The sequence below is a fragment of the Lampetra planeri genome, chromosome 15 (genome assembly GCF_965212315.1).
Source record: "Lampetra planeri chromosome 15, kcLamPlan1.2.h2, whole genome shotgun sequence".
In the NCBI taxonomy this organism is placed as follows: domain Eukaryota; kingdom Metazoa; phylum Chordata; class Hyperoartia; order Petromyzontiformes; family Petromyzontidae; genus Lampetra; species Lampetra planeri.
Window position 1 is genome coordinate 829,782 of NC_136121.1, and position 23,154 is coordinate 852,935.

Genomic DNA, 23,154 nt, shown 5'->3' on the forward strand with positions numbered 1-23,154 from the left:
ATGGCACCGCGACGCCCACCTGCGAGAATGGAGTTGTAACAGATCAAGATAAGTCCACACTTGCTGTACCACCTCCTGGCGGACCAGGGTATGGCACTCCCTTGACGCCCACCTACAACCGAGTTGGAACAGATGGAGATTAGTCACTTGACATGGCGCCATCTCCTGGCGAGCCGGAGTACAGCACCTTGACGCCACCCATGGGAAGGGAGTTTCACAAACATTTGCCAACAAACCTTGCAGCTGCCTCCACTGCTGGACCACAGTCCCGGAGGTCGAGGACGTATATTCCTCAACCCGCAATGCTCCTCTCAGCAGTGCACAATGAGCGTGTGCTCTGCACAGTGTTTTGAAAGAGAATTCCGAGTCTTGCTGAAACAGTGAAACTCCTCTCATCGGCGAACCTATTGCCTGCGACGTGTTATCCGTGCCCCAGAACGATCCGTGACACTTATCCGTGGAGAGGCTCTTCCTCTTAACGGGTTCTTTCATGGGGAATGGAGTCGTCCCAGGCCACCGTGCACACAACACTCATCCTATTATCCACAAATTCACGGATAAAGTGAATAATTGTGCAAATCAAACCACGGATAGATTAGTGGATGCGACGAAACATTCTTGCGGACAATCGGACGACAACTCTCCTCACCCGCACGTTTCCTAATCGACCAACACCATTCCCCCACTCAACGCCGACGCCGCTGCACTGAGGCTGATGGATTAGCTGCTGTGAGAGACGTAATTGGGAAGCTATGCCTGGTGTCCAGTTTACATTCTCATGCAAATATATTAATACCCTGGCTTACGTCAGTGATGCGTTCCTGAAATGTGCGACGACGAATATCGAAACAACAGCGACGGATAACGAGAAAGGACAGATGATGCAGTGTGGGTTGAGGCGACGCATATCAGGTAGTGGTGTTAATAATAAAGTGACGACGTGTTCGCGAAACAACGTAAAAGGTGGAGACGTAAATCGGGGTATTACTGTACTCTTGAAATAAAAAAATCAGTAATCTCCAAAATATTCCATTTGTGTTGAGACAATTAAACGTCCCACCACACCAGTCAGCAGGGCGTCATTGTGCATCGTATGTCGTCGGGGAATATCCCATCCAGGTGCTTTCAGTCAACAACTGAAGTCAATTCACTCCACCTCTCGTGACACCATTGTGCATGTGGTGCACCAGATAAGTAATATTTAAAAATACTTTTTAAAAACACGCTTTAATGAAATGTACCGTACTCGTAATGGCAAAACTCCACGACTCCAGGAAGTGGTCCCGAAGTTTGCCATAACGTCAGAGACCGTGGTGATTTACAGCCAACGTCAGTTGAGCGTGGACAATTGGACCCAAGCCGAAACAGAACATAAAAAGATGGTTTAAATTAGTTTTTTTCTGATAGAATATAGTATTGTCATCAGTATGACATAAGTAGTTTGCAGTCGATACCACATTGGCAAGTGGGTTAAAATTGAGTTACAAGATTTGAGGATACGACAACAACACCAGAGTGAGTTAAATAAAAGCGTGTAATAACGTTTTTTTTGCATAAGCTGCCATATACATTCACTTATCATTCACAATGATTGGCACCCTGTCAATCAAAAAAGTGGACCATATTATAAATATTGACCATATCGTTAACCGCTGTAGACCTGCACCCCTTCAACTGAGGACGGAGAGCAAAAAGACACAAACTCTTTATTGAAGCCTTCCTGTGGCCACCAGACCGCGACATTGGTATTTAGCCCCTGAAAGTGTCAGTGCCAGACACAAGAACATAATCACCCAAAGTAAAGTTCTTCTGTTTAGTAGTGGCACCATTGTGAACAATGAAGAGAAGGCAGAGAACGGAGCATTTGATAGTCCGTTAAAAAGAGTTTCCAACAGTGCCGTTTATGATAGTGATGAAAAGTAAAATAAAAACTATCCGTACCAAAGGGAGGATTTTATGCAATGGTAAATGTTCAACATCCGTTAAAATGTGAAGGAGTCTAAGTGTGGCAATAACAAAGTTGTAAGTTTAACACTTTTACGCATTGCCACGTGTGCACCACATGACCTGTTTGCCATTATTCTGACAAATGTATAATATCCTGTAAATGGTAAAATACAAGAAAATAATTCAAGCGAGAAGATACTCAAATGAAAGCTTTATTTTCAGTCTTAAAGTGAGAACTTTGCAATTTTTGTGTAGCGTGTGAATGCCATGGTTAGTAAGATTGCAGTGTACATAGTTATTTACAATATAACCTACAACACGACTATATGCTACATGGGATTGTTATTACTATTATAAAACATAAAATGTTAACGTTTATAATGCTAATTTATAAATATGGATGCGGCAGTGGTGTAAATAGCACACTGGAATCCATAATAGGTGGACAGTTGCATGAGCATTCTGTAACTGTGTAATAAAAGACTTGACCACGATGTCTGGCTCAGTGTCCTTTATTTGGTTCGTACTGTATTCCCACACGGCTGTCTCTACTCTGTAGCTTCTCCACGGTGCTGACTCCGATGTCGCCCCAGTCCACAACAGCAGCCCCGCTGCTGTTACTCTCACACAGCCCCTTTGGCTGTACTCGCTGCAACTCCTCTCTCCTTCGTCCACTCCGCAGCTCTGACAGCCTCGTGCTGTCTCTCCCTCTTCTCGCTCCTGCCACACCTGGCAGCCACACCGCTGCCTCTAACACGCAGCCCTTCTGGCTGTCTTCTCTGCAGCTCCACACCACTCTGTAGCTTCCTCCTGTCTTCGGGGTTGGCTCCCGCTGGCCGACGGTGCCCCCTCTTCTCACTCGCTCGCGTGGCCTTACTCTTTTCCGTTCACACCCCGACTGATTTCCCCTTCCGGTTTACCCGCTTAAGGACCCGAACCTTCCACCCACGTCACGTGACTCCACCCCCCGTGACGTCACATCCGGAAGGTCGCTTACGCCCGCATTACAACTGTATCCATGTTGGCAGGCGCGCTTCGTCCACTCGGGGCTTCGGGGCACTGCCCCAACAAGCAGCTGGAGATGAGAAATTATTTTAAAAAAACCTTTTCAATAAATTGTTTCACTCTGTTTAAAATAATTAAAATTGTATTCTTTCTACGTGAATTGCCTAATGAAGATAACATTTTAAGTTCATATTGGAAACCGCTGCCACACCAATGTCTGATTTGTGCCTCGGGGAGGTCTCGGGGCGGCTGTGAAGACGTCCGAGTGAGAGATTTCCCTTCATCAATTGCGATGAGCTTCTCGCATTTTAGCCACGCCGTTTGAGACCCATTCAGGGCGGTGAACAAGGCGCCCATGGCTGCAATGACGATGTCACAACGCGAGGTGGCACTGTGCAAATCGAGCAGGTCACGCCTTGCACCCACTCGCCTCTTGCCAGTGTCAAAGGGGTTGTGTGGTGTGGACTTGAGAGTCGTGGGGACAGCATTTGAGTGCTTTGTTCTTCTGCTTCGTATTGTTTATAAATTCCTCACCGTCGGTAGACAAGACAGTGAAATCACTTCCACGTGGAGGCCAATAACAAGACGAGGTTTTTCTCAAGTAGAACACCGTCTCTTCACAGGTCGCTCGCAGCAGCCCCACCTAGTGGGCATGCCACGAGCCACCCCACCTAGTGGGCATGCCACGAGCCACCCCACCTAGTGGGCATGCCACGAGCCACCCCACCTAGTGGGCATGCCACGAGCCACCCCACCTAGTGGGCATGCCACGAGCCACCCCACCTAGTGGGCATGCCACGAGCCACCCCACCTAGTGGGCATGCCACGAGCCACCCCACCTAGTGGGCATGCCACGAGCCACCCCACCTAGTGGGCATGCCACGAGCCACCCCACCTAGTGGGCATGCCACGAGCCACCCCGCCGCCGCTGCTGCTGCTGCCACCGCTGGAGGTGGAGTGGCGATCCACGACTGCACTGCTGCCCACGTGGGTGGGGAGCGGTAGCGCAGCGGTCAGCGCGTTGCGCTACGAACCTGCAGACCCGGCTTCCATTCCCGCTCATGGCCACCGGACACCAGTGACGATTATGTGAACCGGTCCTGGGCCTCCCCTAGGTCGACTCAGCCTCAAATTAGTATCTTGTGTGGTGTGTAAATATCGCTACTGGGGAGACAAAGGCGGGCCGGGCGTGGTGCTGGCCACCCACCCCCTCGTCTGTCCTGTGCTGGCCTTCATAGGTGCTACTCGCTAACAGCACTTGCCCCAACAGTCTGTTAAGGCTATACGGGGGGGGGGGGGGAGATGACAAAGTAATAACAAGTCATGAGAGCGGGTGAGAGCGCCAACGGGCGCTCGCTCTCCACGTGCTGGCGGAGAGGGCCTCCACTCGAGGCAGCCACGGATTGTTGTTGTCGCCGACTCTTTCACGCCGAGAAGACGCCGTGGCAGAGGTGGGCATACCCAGGCCCCGGGATTGACCATCGGGGGGGGTAGCAGTCCAGGCACATGCCCGGTGGGACCGGTCCATTCCGAGGGCCGGTGGACCAATCTGTGTAGGGAAATTGCAAATGTGATCAGAGTAATATTTTTTTTAAAAAGTATTGTATTACCTCTACTGTGTACACTGCATTGCTTATTTACGTTCTCAATTGGAGTGAGGTCCCTTATTCGGCAGTCCCAAAGATTCTTCCTCGCCTTGCCCATTTCTTTTTGGGATCCAAATGGGCCAATTAATCTCACGGCAGCATCACGCGAATACGTCGTTTCGCAACATCGAGCTACGGGGTCCGACACATCATGGGACCTTCCTTGCAAAAGGTGTCTATTTGGTCACTTTTGGTGTTCGCATACAGTGTCAACACGCACGCTTTAGCCGTATTTTGTACAGGGAAATAGAGTTTTCAGGTCCACACGGCGTACAGCCGTTTCATTATGGGTAAAACAACAAATTGTTTATTTGTGCTCTTTGACGAATAAGGTTTGAATTGGTCTGGAATAAGGTTGGCACTGATAAGGGGTTGGCAGTTACGTGTTCCAATATCCTAACGCCTGTTTTATTGCCAGAAAGGCTAACACATTATTACGAGTACTACACAGTTTACATGTTGTCGCACAACCCATTTATGGCCCAAAAAATGCGTTGAAAAAACGAAAAGGGGACGCCGAACATTTAAAAGAGAATCATTCATATTTGTCCGTATCCCGAAATTGAGCCGGTGTGTTTACAAAGGCCTGGGTCGATCTTGTTTTGCCCCAGTCCATCACCGGACGTGCCCACACTTTACCCCACGCCGCTCGTCACCTGCGGAGCGAGCTGTTGCAGTGCACCCATTGACTTAGCGTGTTGGGTGGGTAGAGGAGGCGGTGGTGGGTGGGTGCCGGTGGGATGTGGCGGTGGGGGGGGGGCTTTCAATCAACGAGTCACATTCTTTCAACTGCTACCGCCGCCGGGAGATGGGATCGAACCGAAGCCCTCCGGATTGCAAGTCCAATTCGCTGACCATCGCACCGCCGCTGTGGCAGACACTCACCTCCCTTCGTTCCTCTCACTTCAAGAGATAGCGATGTAGCGTTTAAGACTCGACACGTCATCTGTATTTTCGGTGAACCGGTAACCGGTTTGTTTCCTTTTTCTCAAACGGCCATAACCAATTTCAACAGCACCCCCCCCGCCCCCCCCGAGTTTAACAGCACCACCTACCTGGGTGGCTTTTGTGGCTGGGTGCTTTGTCGAGTGGTCAGAGGGCGCTGCGATGGCGAGATGGTAATTACCTCGCCCGGTGCGAAGAAAGTCGTGGGTTCGATCCAGACCCTGATGCCCGCTGTTTTATTTGGAGTTTGCATTTCGTTCTCCCCGTGATCGCGTGGATTTTTCTCCGTTTTTTTCCCCTTCCACATTTACAAAAAAAAGTGCGTTTAGAGTATTTGGCTGCTATACATTTCCACGTGACCAGTCTCTTCATTTGGGCTATCATTTGTGGCCAGGGCGCGCTTCTGGTAAAGTAAAAAAAATAGTTAATCTACGTGACTGCATTTGTTTATGTACCATTCCACGCGTGCGTCCACGTGTTTTGTGCCAGAAGGTGTGCGAGTGAGTCCGTGAGTGCTGAGATTCCCCCGAGTCTGGCCAGATGCCACGTTGCGTAAGCGTCTTAGGATCGGATTAACGTGGCGCACAGAGCCTCATTACGCGATGTTAAACGCACGGCAGATAATCGCAGGTGCACCTCATTAGAGAGACACACTTGAGCAGGTGAGTTGTAATAGTTGTGGAATAAGGATTAAGGTTGGAATTGTCATCACCCTTAATTCAAGGTCTGAGCACTGGCTTGAGCTAATGATGCTGGATGTAATCCGGCGAAATGTGCGTAAGTTTAACACGTAGGCTTTCGCGACCAATGTTATTCATAATCAACGTTTTTGGGTTTATTGCTGGGAAACTGAATCGACTGGCACATTGGTCCAGGTGACAACTTTTGATTTATTTGGCCGTATCGTGTGGTGCAGGGCACCGAGCTCAGCCCTAAGGTAGTGGCATTAATACCCTTCACGATTTAACAAAAAAACATGAATTATTCATCATAGCATGCCTGAAATCCAACATACCAAACTAGAACATATTCATATACGGCAACTTATTTTTTAAATCCTTTATATTAAGTTCACTTGCTTGCGCGCTTACGACCGTGCAAATCTTTCGGTCGTTTTTTAACCCACTTCCCGTGATCCAATCGAGCTGACATTTTGCACACAGACTCGTTGTGCGTGACAATTTATTTTCGTGAAATTTTTTTTCCATAACTTTACACTTTTTAGGATTTTTTTTTATATTTAATTACCAATTGCTTAATGGTGGCAGGCAATCATCTGACCCATAGGTGGCAGCCATCTCAAGCCAGAGGAGGAGAGGACTCTAGCCGCCACGCATATAAAGTATTTATAGTGAAAAACTTTGTTTTTACGGGTTAATTTTTTGCAAGGGTGTTGAGCAGGGCTTGGCAACCTGCGGCTATTTGGCTTCCCCCCTTGCGTGCAGGCGTGTTTTTTAAACCCTTAAATCATGAACATAATCTAACGCAATTTATAAAATATGACAGTGATAGTATGGGTCGCTATGGAATGTATTGGTGACAACAAAGCGTCGTACTCAAATTGTAAATGTTGTGGTTTCACGCTTCAACACACCGGTGGGCTAAAGCAGTGAACTATTTGTCTTTTGTCAACGTGACACTTTTTTTACTGATTGGCCGTGTCGGGTGGTGGAGGGTTACGACACATTTATAAATAACGCGATCTAAACCCAAAAATCGTTGATTATGAACAATATTGGTCGCGAAAGCCTACGTGTTAAACAAAGCGTACAGTCAACCTTTATTGTTCAAGAATAACGAAGGGGGGAAATAAACTCGACTGCAGGTTATTCCATCGCCTATTTTGCTTATTTAAGTCAGAATTTGCCATCTGTGTGTACAAGTAGCTCCGCGTGTGATGCGGCTCTCCAACTATTTTGGTCAAAGACTAGAAGATTGGCTATTCTTCTTCTTCTTTGAAAGGTTGTCGACCTCCCTGGTCTTGAGTAAACGCAGCCATGCAATTTTTTTTGTTACAATTATCAGGAATTGTCAGATGGTTCATCGTCGTAAATGACATTTGAAAACGTGAGCAATAAAAATGTACTGGACTGCACTTTGTCGATTAACTGTCGATCTTAGGGCTGTTTAACCATACTTCACCAAGCTGGTCAATATTGCTCACTACTGCGACACCACTCCCACGTTTGGGACTTGTTAATTATGGCCTAGTTTAGAATATTGTGTCGCCACGTGATAATGTGGTCAACAATGTCGACTTTAGGTCGGGCTGGTGAAAATGTCTTTACTCATCCCTGGGTGGTGCTGGCTTTGGCCGAATAACCCCATGCCGGCTACGGTTGAAGATGCATTGATTGTCTTCTGTGCAGAGTAATTGGGCGAATATCACCTAACCGAAAACCAGCAGCCGTAATAATAGCACGAGGTTCCACATGCAGAGTGAAAAGTTGAAAGCTAAAATTAGCGTGCGGATTGAACCACCTTCCCCCCCTCCCCCATAGATGTTTTACGTTAATTCAATGAGACATTGATGCTGTCGGTCGTAGCCGGTGTAAGTGATTAGTGAACGGGACTTCTGGCGTGTGAGGGCTGTGACTGAAGGAGGAGAATGAGGCCATTGTGCGAGTTCCCGGCCCTCGCGTTTCGCGGGTGACGTCACCGGGCTACTTCAACTTCGCGGATTTCGTCCGAGGAGGAACAATGCCGCGGCGCGGTCTTGACTTCGCTTTGCTGAATCTTAAATAATAATAATTCGCTTTGCTGCTCAATTGCATAATCAAAGCTTTTAACTCGTCGGCCAGGGTTATATACAGAGGCGACCTCGAGGGTGCGGCGAATCGGGGCGACTGCCCCGGGCTCCGCACTTTGGGGGGGGGGTGGGTACGATGTAATACTTGCAGTTTAGTTTGATGGTGTCGGCCCCCCCCAACACAGCGTGGGATTTGCCCCGGACCCACGACCCCCTATGGACCGCCCTGGGTACAGTATATTTTATTGAACTTATTTAAATACACGCCAATGAAATAACACGTGTGTTGGTTTCATTTTTAGTTTTTACCCAAGATAACAATTCGTAGAGATGTGCATGACGACGTGCGGGGTGTGTGTGGAGGACGTTGGTGATGTTTTATGGATTTCCCCACCCCCCACCAACACCTTTTCGTGCGAACACAAACACGAGAAGCAGCGATAAAGTCTCCCGTCTCGGCCATGGACCCCAGCAGCAGTAAGCGAGGTGCGTCTCCACCCCCCACACCACCCCGACCCGTGTGTGACCCCCTCGGACATAGCTCGCAGTCGACACTCGCTCACCGCTGCTGCTGACGCTCTTTGTTGCCGCGGTCGCGTTGGGAGATTTTCTCGCGTTCGGTGGAGGCGGCGACCGCGGATGCGACGACGCAAGGTGGAGCAGCGGGCTCCCTGATGGCTGGGTTGGCGGTGGGGGCGCGGCGGTGGCTAAGAGATGTTAACTACCTCGCCTGGTATCCAAGGAGGTCGTGGGTTCAATCCCTACCCTGACGGCTGCTGTATATTTGGAGTTTGCACGTTTTCCCCGTGGTCGCGTGGATTTTTTCTCCAGGTCCTCCGTTTTTTTCCCTCCGTTTAGGAACACGATCGTTCGGCTGCTCTACATTGCCGCGTGATAAGCCACTTCGTTGAGCTATCATTTGTGGCCAGGTCGCATCTGATAAAGAGCTGTATCGCTCTGTAGGGCTTTACCTTGTAAAATAAAAAAACGAGTCTTCGAGATGATGTTTACGGTCTCCAAGTTACTGCTCCACGGCTCTCCCATGCCGCCCATAGCCTAGTCTCAGACTCTCCGTGTTTACGTTATTTAACCTGCATGGCGAGCAGCAGATTCTCCCGTGGCAAAGTTTTCTGCTCATGAAGAGCAATGGCAGGGCACAAAACAAACGTACACATCATGAGAGTGTCATTATTACGGCGCTGTGAATGAGGTCTTAGCTGTATATTTGTTTGGCAGTATAATAAACAACCAAGATTACATAGTTTTATACAATAGAGATTTGCATTATGCTTTTTTTCTATCTACGTGGCTTTACCGAAAGACCCCAAGAATTGTGATTAATGTCATCGGAGAATGGCATGCAGACCAATCGCACTGCTGCATGTATTTTAAACATTTGGCTTGGGTTGACTTTGAATTTAGAGCGATTTCTTAATTCCCTGAGCCTGCTAGCTCGTTGGGACGTGACCACAGCCCATGGCTTTGTGATCATAGACCCCTGCGTACATCCGTTACAGATGTACACACGTACGAAGTGGACGTGCCCAGTAACACAAGCACGCGCCTCGTGGAGAGTACAGTCTGTTCTACAAACAGTCTGTTCTATAACGCTGCGTATTGTTTTCACAACGTGAATTAGATATAAGGCAATGAACGTGTTGGGGAACACATTTTTTCGAACGCGGATGCGAATTGGATATAACGCGATTGAGTGAATGGAACTCCGTCACGCGAGTCGGACTAAGCGGCCGTTACGGCTGCCTCGGCGTAGCATCGCACAAGGCAGTGGGATGCTGCTGGATGATTCTAGATGCCACCCACGCGCCCTCAGGCTTTGTTCAGCCCGCGTAGGCATCTCACGTGTTACCGCGGACTGTGCTTTACCCCCTATGTTATATATTATTATGACGGAATCTTTACATAACGCGGTGTTCTTCTGGAACGTAACAACCACCGCGTTATAGGAGAAGAGACTGCGAGTGCAGGGCAACTTCTGACGTTACCCGCAGTGTGCTCTGTGCTACAGCATCACGATCGTATGATTCCTGCTGTAGATTCAAGCTGGCTACTGTCGTGCTTATGAATGGACTCTGCCGAGTTGTGTTATGAAATTGTGGTAAATGAGGTTATGCTAATCGGCATAATGAACCAAGAGGGGGAATTCATTGACTTAAAGAAAGAGCAGCAGTTGGCAACGATGGCAGAATGCTGCGTGAAATCCAGGCCCCCACCAGCATGAGTTTGCAGTTTTCCATACGGGACACTGCTCTTGAAAATCTGTTTTTTCCGTTTTTTCTGGCAGCTTTGTGGATCCATTCATCGAGGTCGGCGCGGAGCCCTGCGGTGGGAGGAGGAGGAGCAGCAGCAGCAGGGGTCGGAGTGCGTGGAGCGGGAGGGGGTCGTGCGCTGCCCACACAACACCCACGGGGAGAGTTCACGTTGGTCCATCAGTGGTGGCGCATCTTCGCCGCCACCGGCACGGCTAGCTGACGGAGGTGTGTGTGTTGCGGAGGTTATGGTTGATCCAGGTTGATTTTTGACAGCGCTAATAGTTGGTAAATGATTACTGATTTTTATTAGGCGTTAGTTGAATAGCTGTTTTGCTTCTCCACTCGCGTAGCCATCGGTCAGTAATGTCCATTTGTCGGTGCTGGATCCTATCGATGTGTTTGTTTTTCGCTGACTCTCTCCAACTGTACACATTGTGAGTCGATCGATAGAAACGTGGATGGTTGAAAATCTGCGTACGGGCGTACTGAATGCTGTGACTCCCTCTTAACTTGTATTTAAGAGCTTGTTTCTTGGAATTTTGCCTCACTTGATACAGTAAATTTAGCTGTGACGGTCCCACCTGATGCCTCCGAAACGTCGTGATTTATTTTATTTCTATTATTTCTATTATTTTTATTGTTATTATTTATTTTTACCTACGTGACTTTACCGAAAAAACCGAAGAGAATGCTGCGACTGTTTGAGAACTCTCCGGCTCGCCGATATCATCTGGAGTTTTTTTGTCACGTGTACGTTTACAGCGATCGCCCATGGTCCCCCGCAACTGTGCTTGCACACCGTACGAGATGGCTGGAGGAGAAGCTTGGTGTGTGACCCTGGCCGTGGATGGCATGACCTGCGACGCCTGTGTCAAGAGCATTGAGGAGCAGCTTTCCCAACTCCCAGGAGTTTACGATATTAAGGTAAGCCAGCTGTCGCGGTGGCCTCTGTGCGTAGAGAGGCAACATAGATATTATTGATTTGAAGCTTTCGTGACTGCAGGAAAGCACCTGATGACGGACGCTTGTGTTGCGCCCGAAATGTCGTGATTTATTTTATTTTATACCTACGTGACTTTACCGAAAGAACCAAAGAGTATAGATATTATTTTAACATTAAAAAAATATATATTTGCGGTCTTTTTTTCCACATGTCATGAAATGGAAATTTCATTTGTAAAGCTCGCACCATGTGTGAGAGCGGCTACAGGAGAGAGATTCGACAAGACTCTGGAACAATCTTTCCAGTGGCATTTTTATCCTTTGCACAGGAGGGTTAGGGTTAGGGTTAGGCCACTTTTCCACACACTCCGTTAAGGAATAGCCGCTTCAGCCAAATCGATACGTTTACATTTTCAGTCCAGGAATCGAGTTAAAACGCACGTTGATTCCATGCACGGATCCCTCCCGTGTGGCCCCGCTGGCCCGGCATGTGCTCGCTCCATCCATGGCCCCGTTGTGCGTGGGTAAGGGCAACTCGCCTGGCACGCCGCCTCCACCCCTCCCGGCCTTGCTGAGCAACTGCTCAGGTCGTTTTTATTTTGCCGACTGTTTACATCGCCGCGGTGGCCAGGAGATGTTAACTACCTCACCTGGTATACAGGAAGTCGTGGATTCGATTCCAACCCTGATGCCTGCTGTATATACGGAATTTGTGTGTCTCTCCCTGTGGTCGCGTGGATTTTTATCCGGGTCGTCCGGTTTTTCCCTCCACATTTTAGAAACATGCGTTTAGAGTACTTGGCTGCTATGAGTTTCCACGTGATAAGCCGCTTCGTTGAGCTGTCATTTGTGGTAGCCAGGTCGCTTCTGCAAAAAGAGCTATATAGCTCAGTGGGCCTTACCTGGTAAAATGAAAATAGTGTTTAATATCGATCCATGTAGCTCCTCGACAGTGTTGTGCATGATTGCGAGGGTGGGAGGGTTGCCGGGTGTGGCAGTGCCTCAGTCCTAATTCCGGTGTCTTTGAGGCTGATTCTGTGGAGCACACAGCGACGAGTAATCGCCCAGAAAAATGAATAAATAACCAATTATTTATCCGGGAATCCCTCTTGAGGCTCAACACCTTTCTAGGAGGGATCTGCCTTTGTGATATTTGATAGGTGTTGTAGCGTTTCACCAACGCCTCGGGAATTCACGTTGGGCATTGTTTCATGGATGAGAAGAAAAAAGTTAATTTTATTTGAGGCATTTTTTTTTTGCGTTTAAAAATCCGCATTTTAAAAATAAATGTGCAAGCCTAGCGCTTACGTCGGTAGACTTGGCCAAGTGTGCACGGTGATGCGTCAAGTGGCAGGGAATCTGTTTATCCGTGAAGATTCCCATTGACATGCCACCAGACAGACCTAGCCTGCCACTAACTGCATAGGGTGGTAATTAATGGCCCGGTGTAAACGACATTGCCTATGGGCCCTTGGCCACGAGCTCTCACCAACAACAGCTGGCAAAGCACTGACGGGTGAGCTGTGAATCGCTCCCTGTAATGAGTAATGTAAGTTGTACCTTGAAGTAGGAGTTTTTATTGTCTATGGAGGACTTCACTGAAACGTTTCACTGCCCATTGAACAGCCACAGCCTTTGGTTTACAGTCCACTCGAGGTTGTTTTTGCACTCGCACAAGCCCATTGACTAGACGGGGGGCCTCTTCCCGCGCAGCGTGAGGTGTTGGGGTTTGTTTGATCATACTTCACGACGTTCAGTGCGGATTTGTCCAAAGTAAGGGGCATATACGTGGGAGCGTGTGGAGTACATGACAGCAACATGTTTTGCCGTGCTGCCCTCTGCTGCTGCCCACTTCGTAGCCACGCAGCAGCCTGTAGCACCTGCTGTACATGCTGGTTGCCCCCTTAAAGCACTTACCAGGATCATACTTGCTTAGTTTCTGGGATTTGATGAGATCGGATGCATTCCGAGTGACTTGGTTCAAGGAAACTTGCACCATCCTGTCCTGGCAGGTATGGTGCAACTGGATATACCGCATGCTTCGATGCAGAACGGCACGTGCTCTGCATCCGCATGGCATTTGATTCGCACTGTTGGCTTCGTACGGCGCGAAGGAAGTTCCACTCCTCCTGTCCGCGATCAAAACCCAGAACTACGTTGTTGTTGGATCGTCAGAAATTCCACGTTTAGGCCCCATTTTCAGATGTTCCGGGTGAGGTTTGCGATTGTTCCGATCGAGAGGATCCATGGGTAGCCTCCTCCACGCAGATGTGGGTTGCCGAAGTTTCACTTAAATGTTCCATTTTGTGGACAGCTACTCCGGTATTTACAACGCATCCCGTAACAATAGGAACGTGAAATGTAGACAAATGGCTCCGAGCGACCAACAGAGGTGGGCACTGCCACTGACTGCCCAAGCTCAACTTGTGATTGATATGAATGCTGAACGTACGTCAGCCGTGTTGTGCGTCGCTATGGATCTAAGTATATTACTGTAATGAATCCAGTCACGTCATTCCCCTTCCTGTTCTGTCAAACCCCCACTGACCGGCGTGGTGAAGTCTGGTCAAGAAAACCCCCACGATTGACGCGGCATGGGGAGGCCTTCATCCGGCAGCGGATTGACAGAGTGCTGTCAATTATAACTATTACAGCACGTGAGCAAAATCCGGGCATCCCTCGCATGACGAGAAACATGCGTTCCTGGAATAGAGCGTGCAAGTCGAATTGTGCTGCATGAAGCCTATTATCCCACAGACATTGTACATGTTGGGGAAGGGGGTGTGTTACAGAATCAAAATTAAGTATCATTACATTTTTTTAGCCCTGGATTTCCAAAATGCGTATAAATGTAAAACGTAATAATATTATTAATATTACAAAAAATTGCTGAAATAGGAGTTAAGAACGAATAATGACAATTAAGATTAAAAAGATTACTACTTGGAAACATTAGTTAATGAGGATGAACTTCAGGGCTTCCACTCAAATCTAAGGGTGGCTACGCCCAGCCCATGATACTGGGCGCTGCCATGATGCGGTGACGCCATCATTTTGGGATTCTAGTTGGTTAACCTGCCAAATATTTTATGTAACTTTAATTTTTGTCATTCAAAGAATTATTTGGGAAAACGATAATGTTTCTTTTTTCTTGAGCGCGTAACTGTGAAACGCATTGCTAAAGTGTGTCCCTAAAAGATGAGTTGCGTCACTGCGAATTCACGCTATTGGGGGGCATCCCTCGCATTACGAGAGGGATGCCTGGATTCACGTTTGTGAAATTATAAACGCATGGCTGCTGTCGTTTGTCAGCAAGGCGAGCAGGCGGTATTGAGTTAGCAGAGCCGAGTTTCTCATCAACAGTCCAACGTATTTGTTTTAACCCTCTCACCACGCCAAAGTGATTTGTTTGGACGGTTTATTGTAAAAGCCTTGTGCGTTGTCGCGTCGTTCCTGACATTGAAATAGCAACCATCCCGGCGCAGCTAGTGGCGTGGCTGTGACATTTGGTTTGTGTCCACCTCATCTTGGTCACAGCGCTGCGGTCATTGCCGACTCGGGACGCACGATGTCCGCGTCGGCGTCGTCGGCCCGGGCGAGCCGAGCTCGCGCCGCAGCCGTCGCCGCTTCCCGCCGCGAGCCGCCACCGCCGCGCGTTCTGCGTGCGTCCGCGTGGACCATCGCGTGGTGGTGTGCGCGCACGCGCACGTCCGTGTGTGCGCGTATGTGTGTACGCATGTTTACTCACGCATGTGTGTACGCACGTTTACTGCACGCGCGTGCAATGTGTGAACGTTGCCACCGGGGTATACAAAGGCGGCCGGGAGTCATGTTGGCTATCCGCTGACTCGTGCGCCGTGCCGGCCTTCATAGGTGCTCGCTAACAGCACTTGCTCCAACAGTCAGTGAAAGGCTATACGGGGGATCGTTGTCTTTGTTTTTCACGTACGTGTAATGCGGGTGTGTCTGCAAGTGGGGAGTGGTGGTTCAGTGGTGCCACAATCATGCAGTCTCGACCACAGGAAACACCAGTGGTAATTGAAATATGAACCTGGTCTGGACTTCGCCTGAGTTTGCTCGGCCCAAATGCGTGTCAGCGAAGTGATGTTGTTGTAGATCGGTGGTGGTTGGCGCACTGCTCTGTGACACCTGCGATGTTGGTTCGTGGCGGTGGCTAGCATCGATAGCGAGTGATATCTGACCTGATGATGGGCTCGCCCCCCCCCTTTCCCCTTTCATCATCTCCCACTAACCAGTGAAGTATGGTCGACCAACCTCCATGACTGACACGGCGTGGGGGAGGCTTTCATCCAGCAGTGGGTTGAGAGAGAATCGTACATCATGAAGTGACGTACCCAGGCTGAGTGCGAAGTTGCGTATGTGTACTCTTTGTGTCTTTCGGTAAATTCACATAGATAAAATAATAATAATATAATCACGACGTATCGATCGCAACGCAAGCAATCGTCTTCAGGTGAAAATATACAGCAGGCGGACTGCTGAGGCAGGAAGAAATGTAGCGAGAGAGCTACTGCAGCCAAAGGTTATACAGATAGTCCCCGAGTAACGATTGTCTGACTTACGATATTTCGATCTGGCGATAGCGATACAACAAAATTGTCAAATATTTAAAATTTCGCACGGCAGGCAAACGCAGCAGCGTACGAATCTTGGTGAGTACAGTACAATATAATACGTTACGATACGTTCAATGCATGTTAAAAGTTTTTTTTTTATAGCAGATAGGATTGTTTCCTGAAAAAAACTTTCTATTAAATTGCAGTTCATATAGGTAGGCTAAGAATTTACCTTTTTTTTACTTTACATTTTACTGTGCAATACCGTATTGTAATTAATAAATACATACAGTATATAGTTTATACAGTACGGTACTGTAAATTGCTCTGTTTTGCTAAATTATCACCATTCTTTAAGACTCCTGGGTAGGCTAGGCCATCTTCGACTTATGATATTTTGACTTACGATGGGATCGTCGTAACGCATCTCCATCGTAAGTAGAGGACGACCTGTATAGGTTTGAGATGGGTACAACCCCAAGGGTAAGTGGGCGGGGCTGGAGATGGAATTTGCAAGTAAATGTAAGATCGCAGGGCTAGGTATGCCTCGGCTATTGTGTTGCTAGATATTAGCATACAGCAGCAGATGTGAGTGTAAATGCGATCGGTGTTACCTTGGTGACGTGGCATCTCTTCAGAGAAGTGAGCGACTCGATCTAGAGAGCCCTCTTGTCTCGGAGTCTGTTCACATATCTACTGGTTATGTGGAAACCCTCCCCGTAGAGGCGGTTCAATCTTGACTTCAAGCTTTCGTGACTGCAGGGATTCATAAAGTCACGAAAGACCCAAAGAGTATGAATTCCTGCAAGATGTAATTGTGTATGTGTGTATGTATGTTGAACTTCTTTCGAACCGACACTCACATGCTGTGGGTCAATGAGGAACGGCGGGGTGGTGGGTGAGAGGGTGGAGAGGCGGAAGAGTGGCATAGTGGGCAAGAGGTGAGATGATGGATGAGTGGGAGGAGAAGGGAGGATGGTAAAGAGTCGATGATCACAAGCAATTGTTCAACCTCGCTTGGAGCAATGTGCCGCACCTCTGATAAAAAAAAAAAACCTGTATTGGTGGACTTTTTCACAAATCTGGCTGTCGCCTGATGAAGCTAGTTGTAATTTACTGGTGAAATGTCGTACTCAGATTGTAAATGTTGTGGCTTGGCTCTCCAACATACCGGTGTGCTGTACTAGTGTAGAGGTGTAATTGTGTATGGGCACGGATGGCTAACAAACACAAGGGGTGTGGTTAGGGCCGTACACAGAGGAGGTGCTCACACCGACGTCCGCACCTGCATCCCCCACGGGCCCCTCCCGGGGGCCGAGTACTATAAAAGGTGGTGAGCCGGAGGGCTCGAGGTCGGGTATTAGCTTAAACCAGCGAAGACTGAAGACCAGCTAGAATAGGCCCCAGAGCTCCCCTGGCTCGCTGTCCTTGTCAGGGCCGACCAGGGCGAGCCGGTGGCGTGACCCCGAGAGCCCAGACTGACGTTCTTATAAGAGCCGGTCTGGAGACTCAGGGTGCCGGGATCCCAGCTTGACCAGGGCTGGGATAGGTAGCCTCCCCTAGCTCCGTAGTGGAGGACTCGGGCGTAGGTTAGCGGGGTTAGATGTTGTGTCTCCCTGTTAGACGAGTGAAGGGGACGATACCCCTTTAAGTACTGTGTGTACCCGTTACTGTGCACAAGTTGGTGTTAATAAATAAGTGTGCCTCCGACCCCGTCGTCAAAGCCTCCTGAATACTTACTACATCTGGTGTCAGAAGTGAACGTTCAACGATGGACACACGAGTGACGACACGTACCAGGGAGTCGGAGATGGAGGACACCTCGGCCGAATCGCCACCAGAGATGGCCGAGGTCGGATCGGAGCAGCCGGGGCCGAGTACACCCGCGCTGCTACGACAGGAAGGGGGGGATGCGTCGGCCGAGGGACTTCGGCTGGCTCACTCCCGCCTGGCGGAGCTGCTCTACGCTGCGGCCGCCACGTTGGAGGAGATCACGCGGCTGGGGGCTGGAGGGGCTGCGCGGGACGACGACGGCAGCCGACGCGCGGCGACATTTCCCGCCACCCCGACGCGGCTCGCGGTTAAATTTCCCGCCATCACTACAGTGCGAGCAGAGGGCGGGGCCGGCCCGTGTCAGGTGACTGCTGAGGGCCAAGCACAAGCCGTGACATCATCAACACCGGCCAGCGCGTCAACAACTGAGCGACCGGCAATGCCATGCTCGCAGCCCGCCCACACTGTAACGTCTGCTGGGAACGACGGAGCGCAATCCACAGCCACGGACGTCGCGTTACAGCAGCGACTGCCGCCTCTCAAAGAATTTGTGGGCGCGGACGGGGACTGAGGCGGCTTCAAAAGACAGTTCATCGCTCATCAGGAGATGGCGAACTGGACGGACGCCGAAGCACTACGCGCGCTGCCGGCGATGCTGGACAACGACGCCCTCGCTACTCTCACCTCGGCGCCTAAGGAAAAGCGCACCACGCTGCACTTGGCGCTGCAGCTGCTGTCAGCTGTCTACGGCCCGCCTTCGGACTGCAGGCAGCTATTCCACGATCGTCATCGGGGCGCCAACGAATCGCCTCTGGCCTTCCGGACGGCTCTTCTGGCCCTGGCGAAGGCAGCTTTCCCGCGGATGGACGAGGAGGGAGTGGACGCTATGGTGGCTGAAAAGCTGCTGCTACTCGCGGACGAGCTGGACGTCGCCGTCTTGGCTCAAGACGACGCAGAGATGTCGTCCTTGCTGGTCACGCGCCACATCCACGGGGGCTTGCGGTCCCTGCGTCGCAAGGCCGCCAAGGGGGTGGCCGGCCATGCCATGGCGGCCACCACCCTCCCATCGGAGGAGGTCTGCGGGGTGGAGCGGCGGGGGGAATGGAGATCGGCGGCACCACAGGCTCGGAACGGACCGAGCCGCCAGGAGCAGCCCAGGCCATCTGGGGCGCTCACACGCTGTTACAACTGTGGCCTTCAAGGCCACGTTGCTTCAGGATGCCGGGCTCCCCGTCAGCGCGGGGCGACACTTCGTCAGGACGCCGCACCGTCTCCACCCAAGCTCCAGCAGAGAAATACGGCGAGTCGTGGCACCTCACACGTTTGGCCCATGCACACATCCGACACACACTCACGCGCTCAACCGAACAGGGCTCGCAAATCGACGCCCGTTGCGTCCGATTGTTCTGAAATGCGGCGAGCGCTCCAACTGGGTCAGTGGTCGGAGCTCGCCCATCGTGTCGTTGCAGCGTCGGTGGGATCGTCGGTCGTGGTCGGTCATATTGATGGGGTAGAGGTGCGGATTTTAATTGACACAGGAGCGTCGGCGACCATTATATCTGATTTGATTTATAACATTCTTCCCGTTCATAGTCGTCCCTTGCTCCCCATTGACGTGCCATGCTATGCTGCTAACGGAGGCTCGCTAGGCATCATTGGGCAAATCCGCGCCAAAATTTGCATTGGAGAGATTAAATTATCCGGCCCTGTTTTGGTTTCCTCCTCACTGGCGGTTCCGTGCCTGTTGGGGACTGATTTCTTGGCCAAAATGCCCATTCGTATCTTGATCGACCAGGGGTGCATCGAGCTCCCGTCGGGCCGACGTGTAACGTTTTTGTCTTCCCCCCCCCATGGAGCGTCGGGCGTTTGCAACCGTGCAGGCGCTCGTGGCAAAAACTGTGCGCGTACCCCCGGGGGCTCAGATGCTCGTCCCTCTTAGGTTGCGTCGGCCGTTTGCTGAGGGGGTTGCGGATCGGGGGGTCTTGTTGGGACCATCTCGGGCTGGGGTCAATGGCCCCGATTTGCTAGCGGCTCAGACCATGGTGAAAGGGGATGGGGACCCCTTCATTGTAGTCCTTAATGTAGGATCGCGAACGGCCGTGGTTCCTCAAGGGACCGTGCTTGCACACGCAACGCTGGCACCCTATGAGGAACCACTCGTGGGTCAGGTAACCACCGATCCTCCGTCGCGACCGCATTCGGACTGTGATGACGGATGGCTGGATGCGCTTTGCGCGGGATCAGTGGACCTGTCCGACTCGCAGCGTGCGCAGCTGCGAGTTCTCCTGAAAGAATTTGCCGACGTTTTTAGCCAACACAAATTTGATATTGGTTGTACTAAATTGCTGCGACACCATATTGACACGGGTGACAGCGCGCCAATCCGCCAAAATCCCTTTCGGCTGAGTCCCGCCGAAAAGGATCATGTCAAATCGGCCGTTGATGACATGCTAGCCGCCGATATCATTTCCCCTTCCAACAGCCCGTGGGGCGCGCCGATCGTTTTGGTGAAAAAACACGACGGCTCACTGCGGTTTTGTCGACTTTCGGCGATTGAACAAAATTTCTGTGGCAGATGCGTACCCGCTTCCTCGAATGGATGAGTCGCTCGATGCTTTGGTGGGGGCGCGATTCTTTTCCACCCTGGATTTACTTTCTGGATTCTGGCAGCTTCCTCTGGATGACGAATCCAAACCTAAGACTGCTTTCCGTACACCGCAAGGCCTCTTCCAATTTAACCGCTTGCCGATGGGCTTACATTCTGCGCCAGCAACTTTTCAGCGGTTAATGGAACTGGTCTTGGCGGGCTTGCAATGGGATTCGTGTTTAATTTACTTGGACGATGTCATCGTCTTTAGCAAATCATTCGAGGAACACCTCCAGAGGTTGCGTGCTGTTTTTCTCAAAATGCGGGCTGCCAATTTGAAATTTAAACCGCAGAAGTGCCATTTGCTCCGCGAATCGGTGCGGTATTTGGGTCATATTGTTGGACGCTCGGGGATATCCACTGATCCCGCCAAAACGGAATGCGTCAGCTCCTGGCCAACTCCCACCTCGGTGGGAGAGGTCAGGAGTTTCATTGGGTTCGCGTCGTACTACCGACGGTTTGTGGCTGACTTCGCTACGATCGCGAAACCATTGCATGCCTTGACGTCCAAGGGAGTCAGGTTTCATTGGGGGCTGGAGGAGGAGGCTGCTTTTCGCGCCCTCCGGAATGCCCTGGTGGGGGCTCCGCCGTTGAATTACCCCGATTTCTCACAACCCTTCTTGCTCGATACAGACGCAAGTAACACGGGCATTGGGGGCGTGCTGTCCCAGCTCATTGGTGGCGTAGAGCATGTGGTGGCTTACGGTAGTCGGGTACTGTCTCCGGCGGAACAACGGTACTGCGTTACCCGTCGGGAATTATTGGCAATTGTTTATTTCGTTCAGCACTACCGCTCGTATCTGTACGGTCGACGTTTCACCGTCCGTACAGATCATGCGGCTCTGCAGTACGCCCTGCGGGTTCAACAACCATCGGGGCAGTTGTCTCGATGGTTGGAGATTCTCCAAGACTACGACTTTGTCACCACATATCGTAAGGGCGTCCACCACACGAACGCTGACGCCCTGTCACGGTTGCCACCCACTTCGGAGTGCGCTTGCCTCTTGGGTTCGGGGCGTTGTAGGCCCCCGAACGTGACCACCGATTCGGTCCTCGTGGCCGCCGCCGATGCGTCTTCGGCTTCGGGTCCTATCGAGCAAGAAGGGAGGGAATCGTTGCTGGGGTTGTCGGTTGCGGAGTGGGGACGCCTCCAAATGGAGGACACCTCCCTCCTCGCTCTGCGCCGTCGCACCGGGGGGGTTGGTCAGGGGGTGGCGAACGTTGACTCGTGGGGGTTGTTCCAGGGGCTTTTAATGCACTGGGACGGAAAATCCCGCCGCCAACGGCTCGTGCTGCCTGCAGCATTGAGGGGTAAGGTGGTATGGGCTGCGCATGAGCGGCTCCTGCACTTGGGGGTTCACAAGACCTTTGCCATGCTCCAGCTCGATTTCTTCTGGCCGGGCATGGCAAAGGACGTGGGGGATCTCCTGGGGTCGTGCACGCAATGCGCGCAGCGGAAGCCACCAGCGAGGGGGTCCAACCCTCCGCTGCAGTCCATTAAGGTTTCCCGGGTTAACGAGCTCGTTGCTCTGGATATTCTCGGGCCATTTCCCGCTACACCCAGGGGAAATAGGTATTTATTGACAGGGGTCGAATACTTCACGAGATGGCCCATGGCCTGGCCCGGCCCCTGGCCAACCAGTCGGCAGCAGCCATCGCGGAGGCCTTTGTCCAGGGCTATGTCCTCGACAAGGGTGCTCCGGAACGGCTGCTGACTGACCAGGGTAAGAATTTTTCGGGGAAACTCCTCCGCGAGGTGTGCGACCTCTTGGGTACGGAGAAAATTCGGACCTCCCCGTATCACCCACAAACTGACGGGATGGTGGAACGGCTGCATCGGACTATCACGTCCATGCTGTCCCAGCAGGTATCGGAATCCCAGACAGATTGGGACCTTCGCATTGCCGGTGTGTTACAAGCCTACAGGATGGCTCCCCATGCGGCCACCGGATTTTCCCCTTTCTTTTTAATGTATGGCCGCGAGGCTAACCCCCCTGTGACGACCCAGCTGAAGCTCTCGGCGCCTCAGGCGAAGTCTACATTGTCCGAACACGTTAAATTTAACATCGGCAAATTATCTGAGGCGCGGGAAGCGGCCGTGCAAAATTCTGACCTCCGCCAGAAGGCGAACGAGAGGCTTAGGCTGGGGCGGGTACATGTGTTCAAATGGAAACCGGGGGACAGGGCATGGTTGCACTGTCCCCAGGTGCCGCTGGCGACCTCGTCAAAGTTGGTACGGCCGTGGCGGGGGCCCGTGGAGGTCGTACAGGTCTTGCGGCCGCAATGTGTATGCGTCAAATGGGGGAGGCGTCGGTGGTACGTGCACCCCTCAAGGTTGAAACCGTTCATTGCGCCGCCCCGTGGTTCGCACACACACACGCATGGCCAAACGTGTGAGGGGTCTGCCGACTCCCCGACGTCGCTGCTTTCGCCTAACCTGACATCAACTGTTCCATCTCCAGGTGCAACAGGAGTGACGGGTCCACGACCGCCAACCCCTCCCGGGGGGGTCGGGGGTCACTCGGCAGCGAAGCCAGACTCTCTCGCACCCGGACCGTCAACAACCGCCACTGAGCGTGCCGGGACGGGCCCTTGTGACGGGCCCGCCGCGAGAACGCGCGCCAAAACGCGCAGACTTTTGTGAGGTCGGCCA

The 23,154-nt window shown here is 51.3% G+C and overlaps 1 protein-coding gene across 4 annotated transcripts in view; it reads left to right on the plus strand.

Annotated features, from left to right (window-relative positions):
* Nucleotides 1–8,157: 8,157 nt before the first annotated feature.
* The window catches only part of LOC144722581 (copper-transporting ATPase 1-like), a 49,020-nt gene continuing 34,023 nt past the window's right edge, over nt 8,158–23,154 (plus strand). Inside the window, exons 1-4 of one of the 4 annotated variants that reach the window (XM_078600782.1) lie at nt 8,158–8,522; nt 8,728–8,778; nt 10,595–10,787; nt 11,325–11,486. In XM_078600782.1, the coding sequence (XP_078456908.1) occupies nt 11,334–11,486 (153 nt within the window). In that variant the 5' untranslated portion in view covers nt 8,158–8,522; nt 8,728–8,778; nt 10,595–10,787; nt 11,325–11,333. Of the gene's footprint in view, nt 8,523–8,727; nt 8,779–8,872; nt 8,947–10,594; nt 10,788–10,849; nt 10,997–11,324; nt 11,487–23,154 lie in introns of those variants that run through there. The other 3 variants (XM_078600783.1, XM_078600784.1, XM_078600785.1) reach the window with 3 other exon arrangements.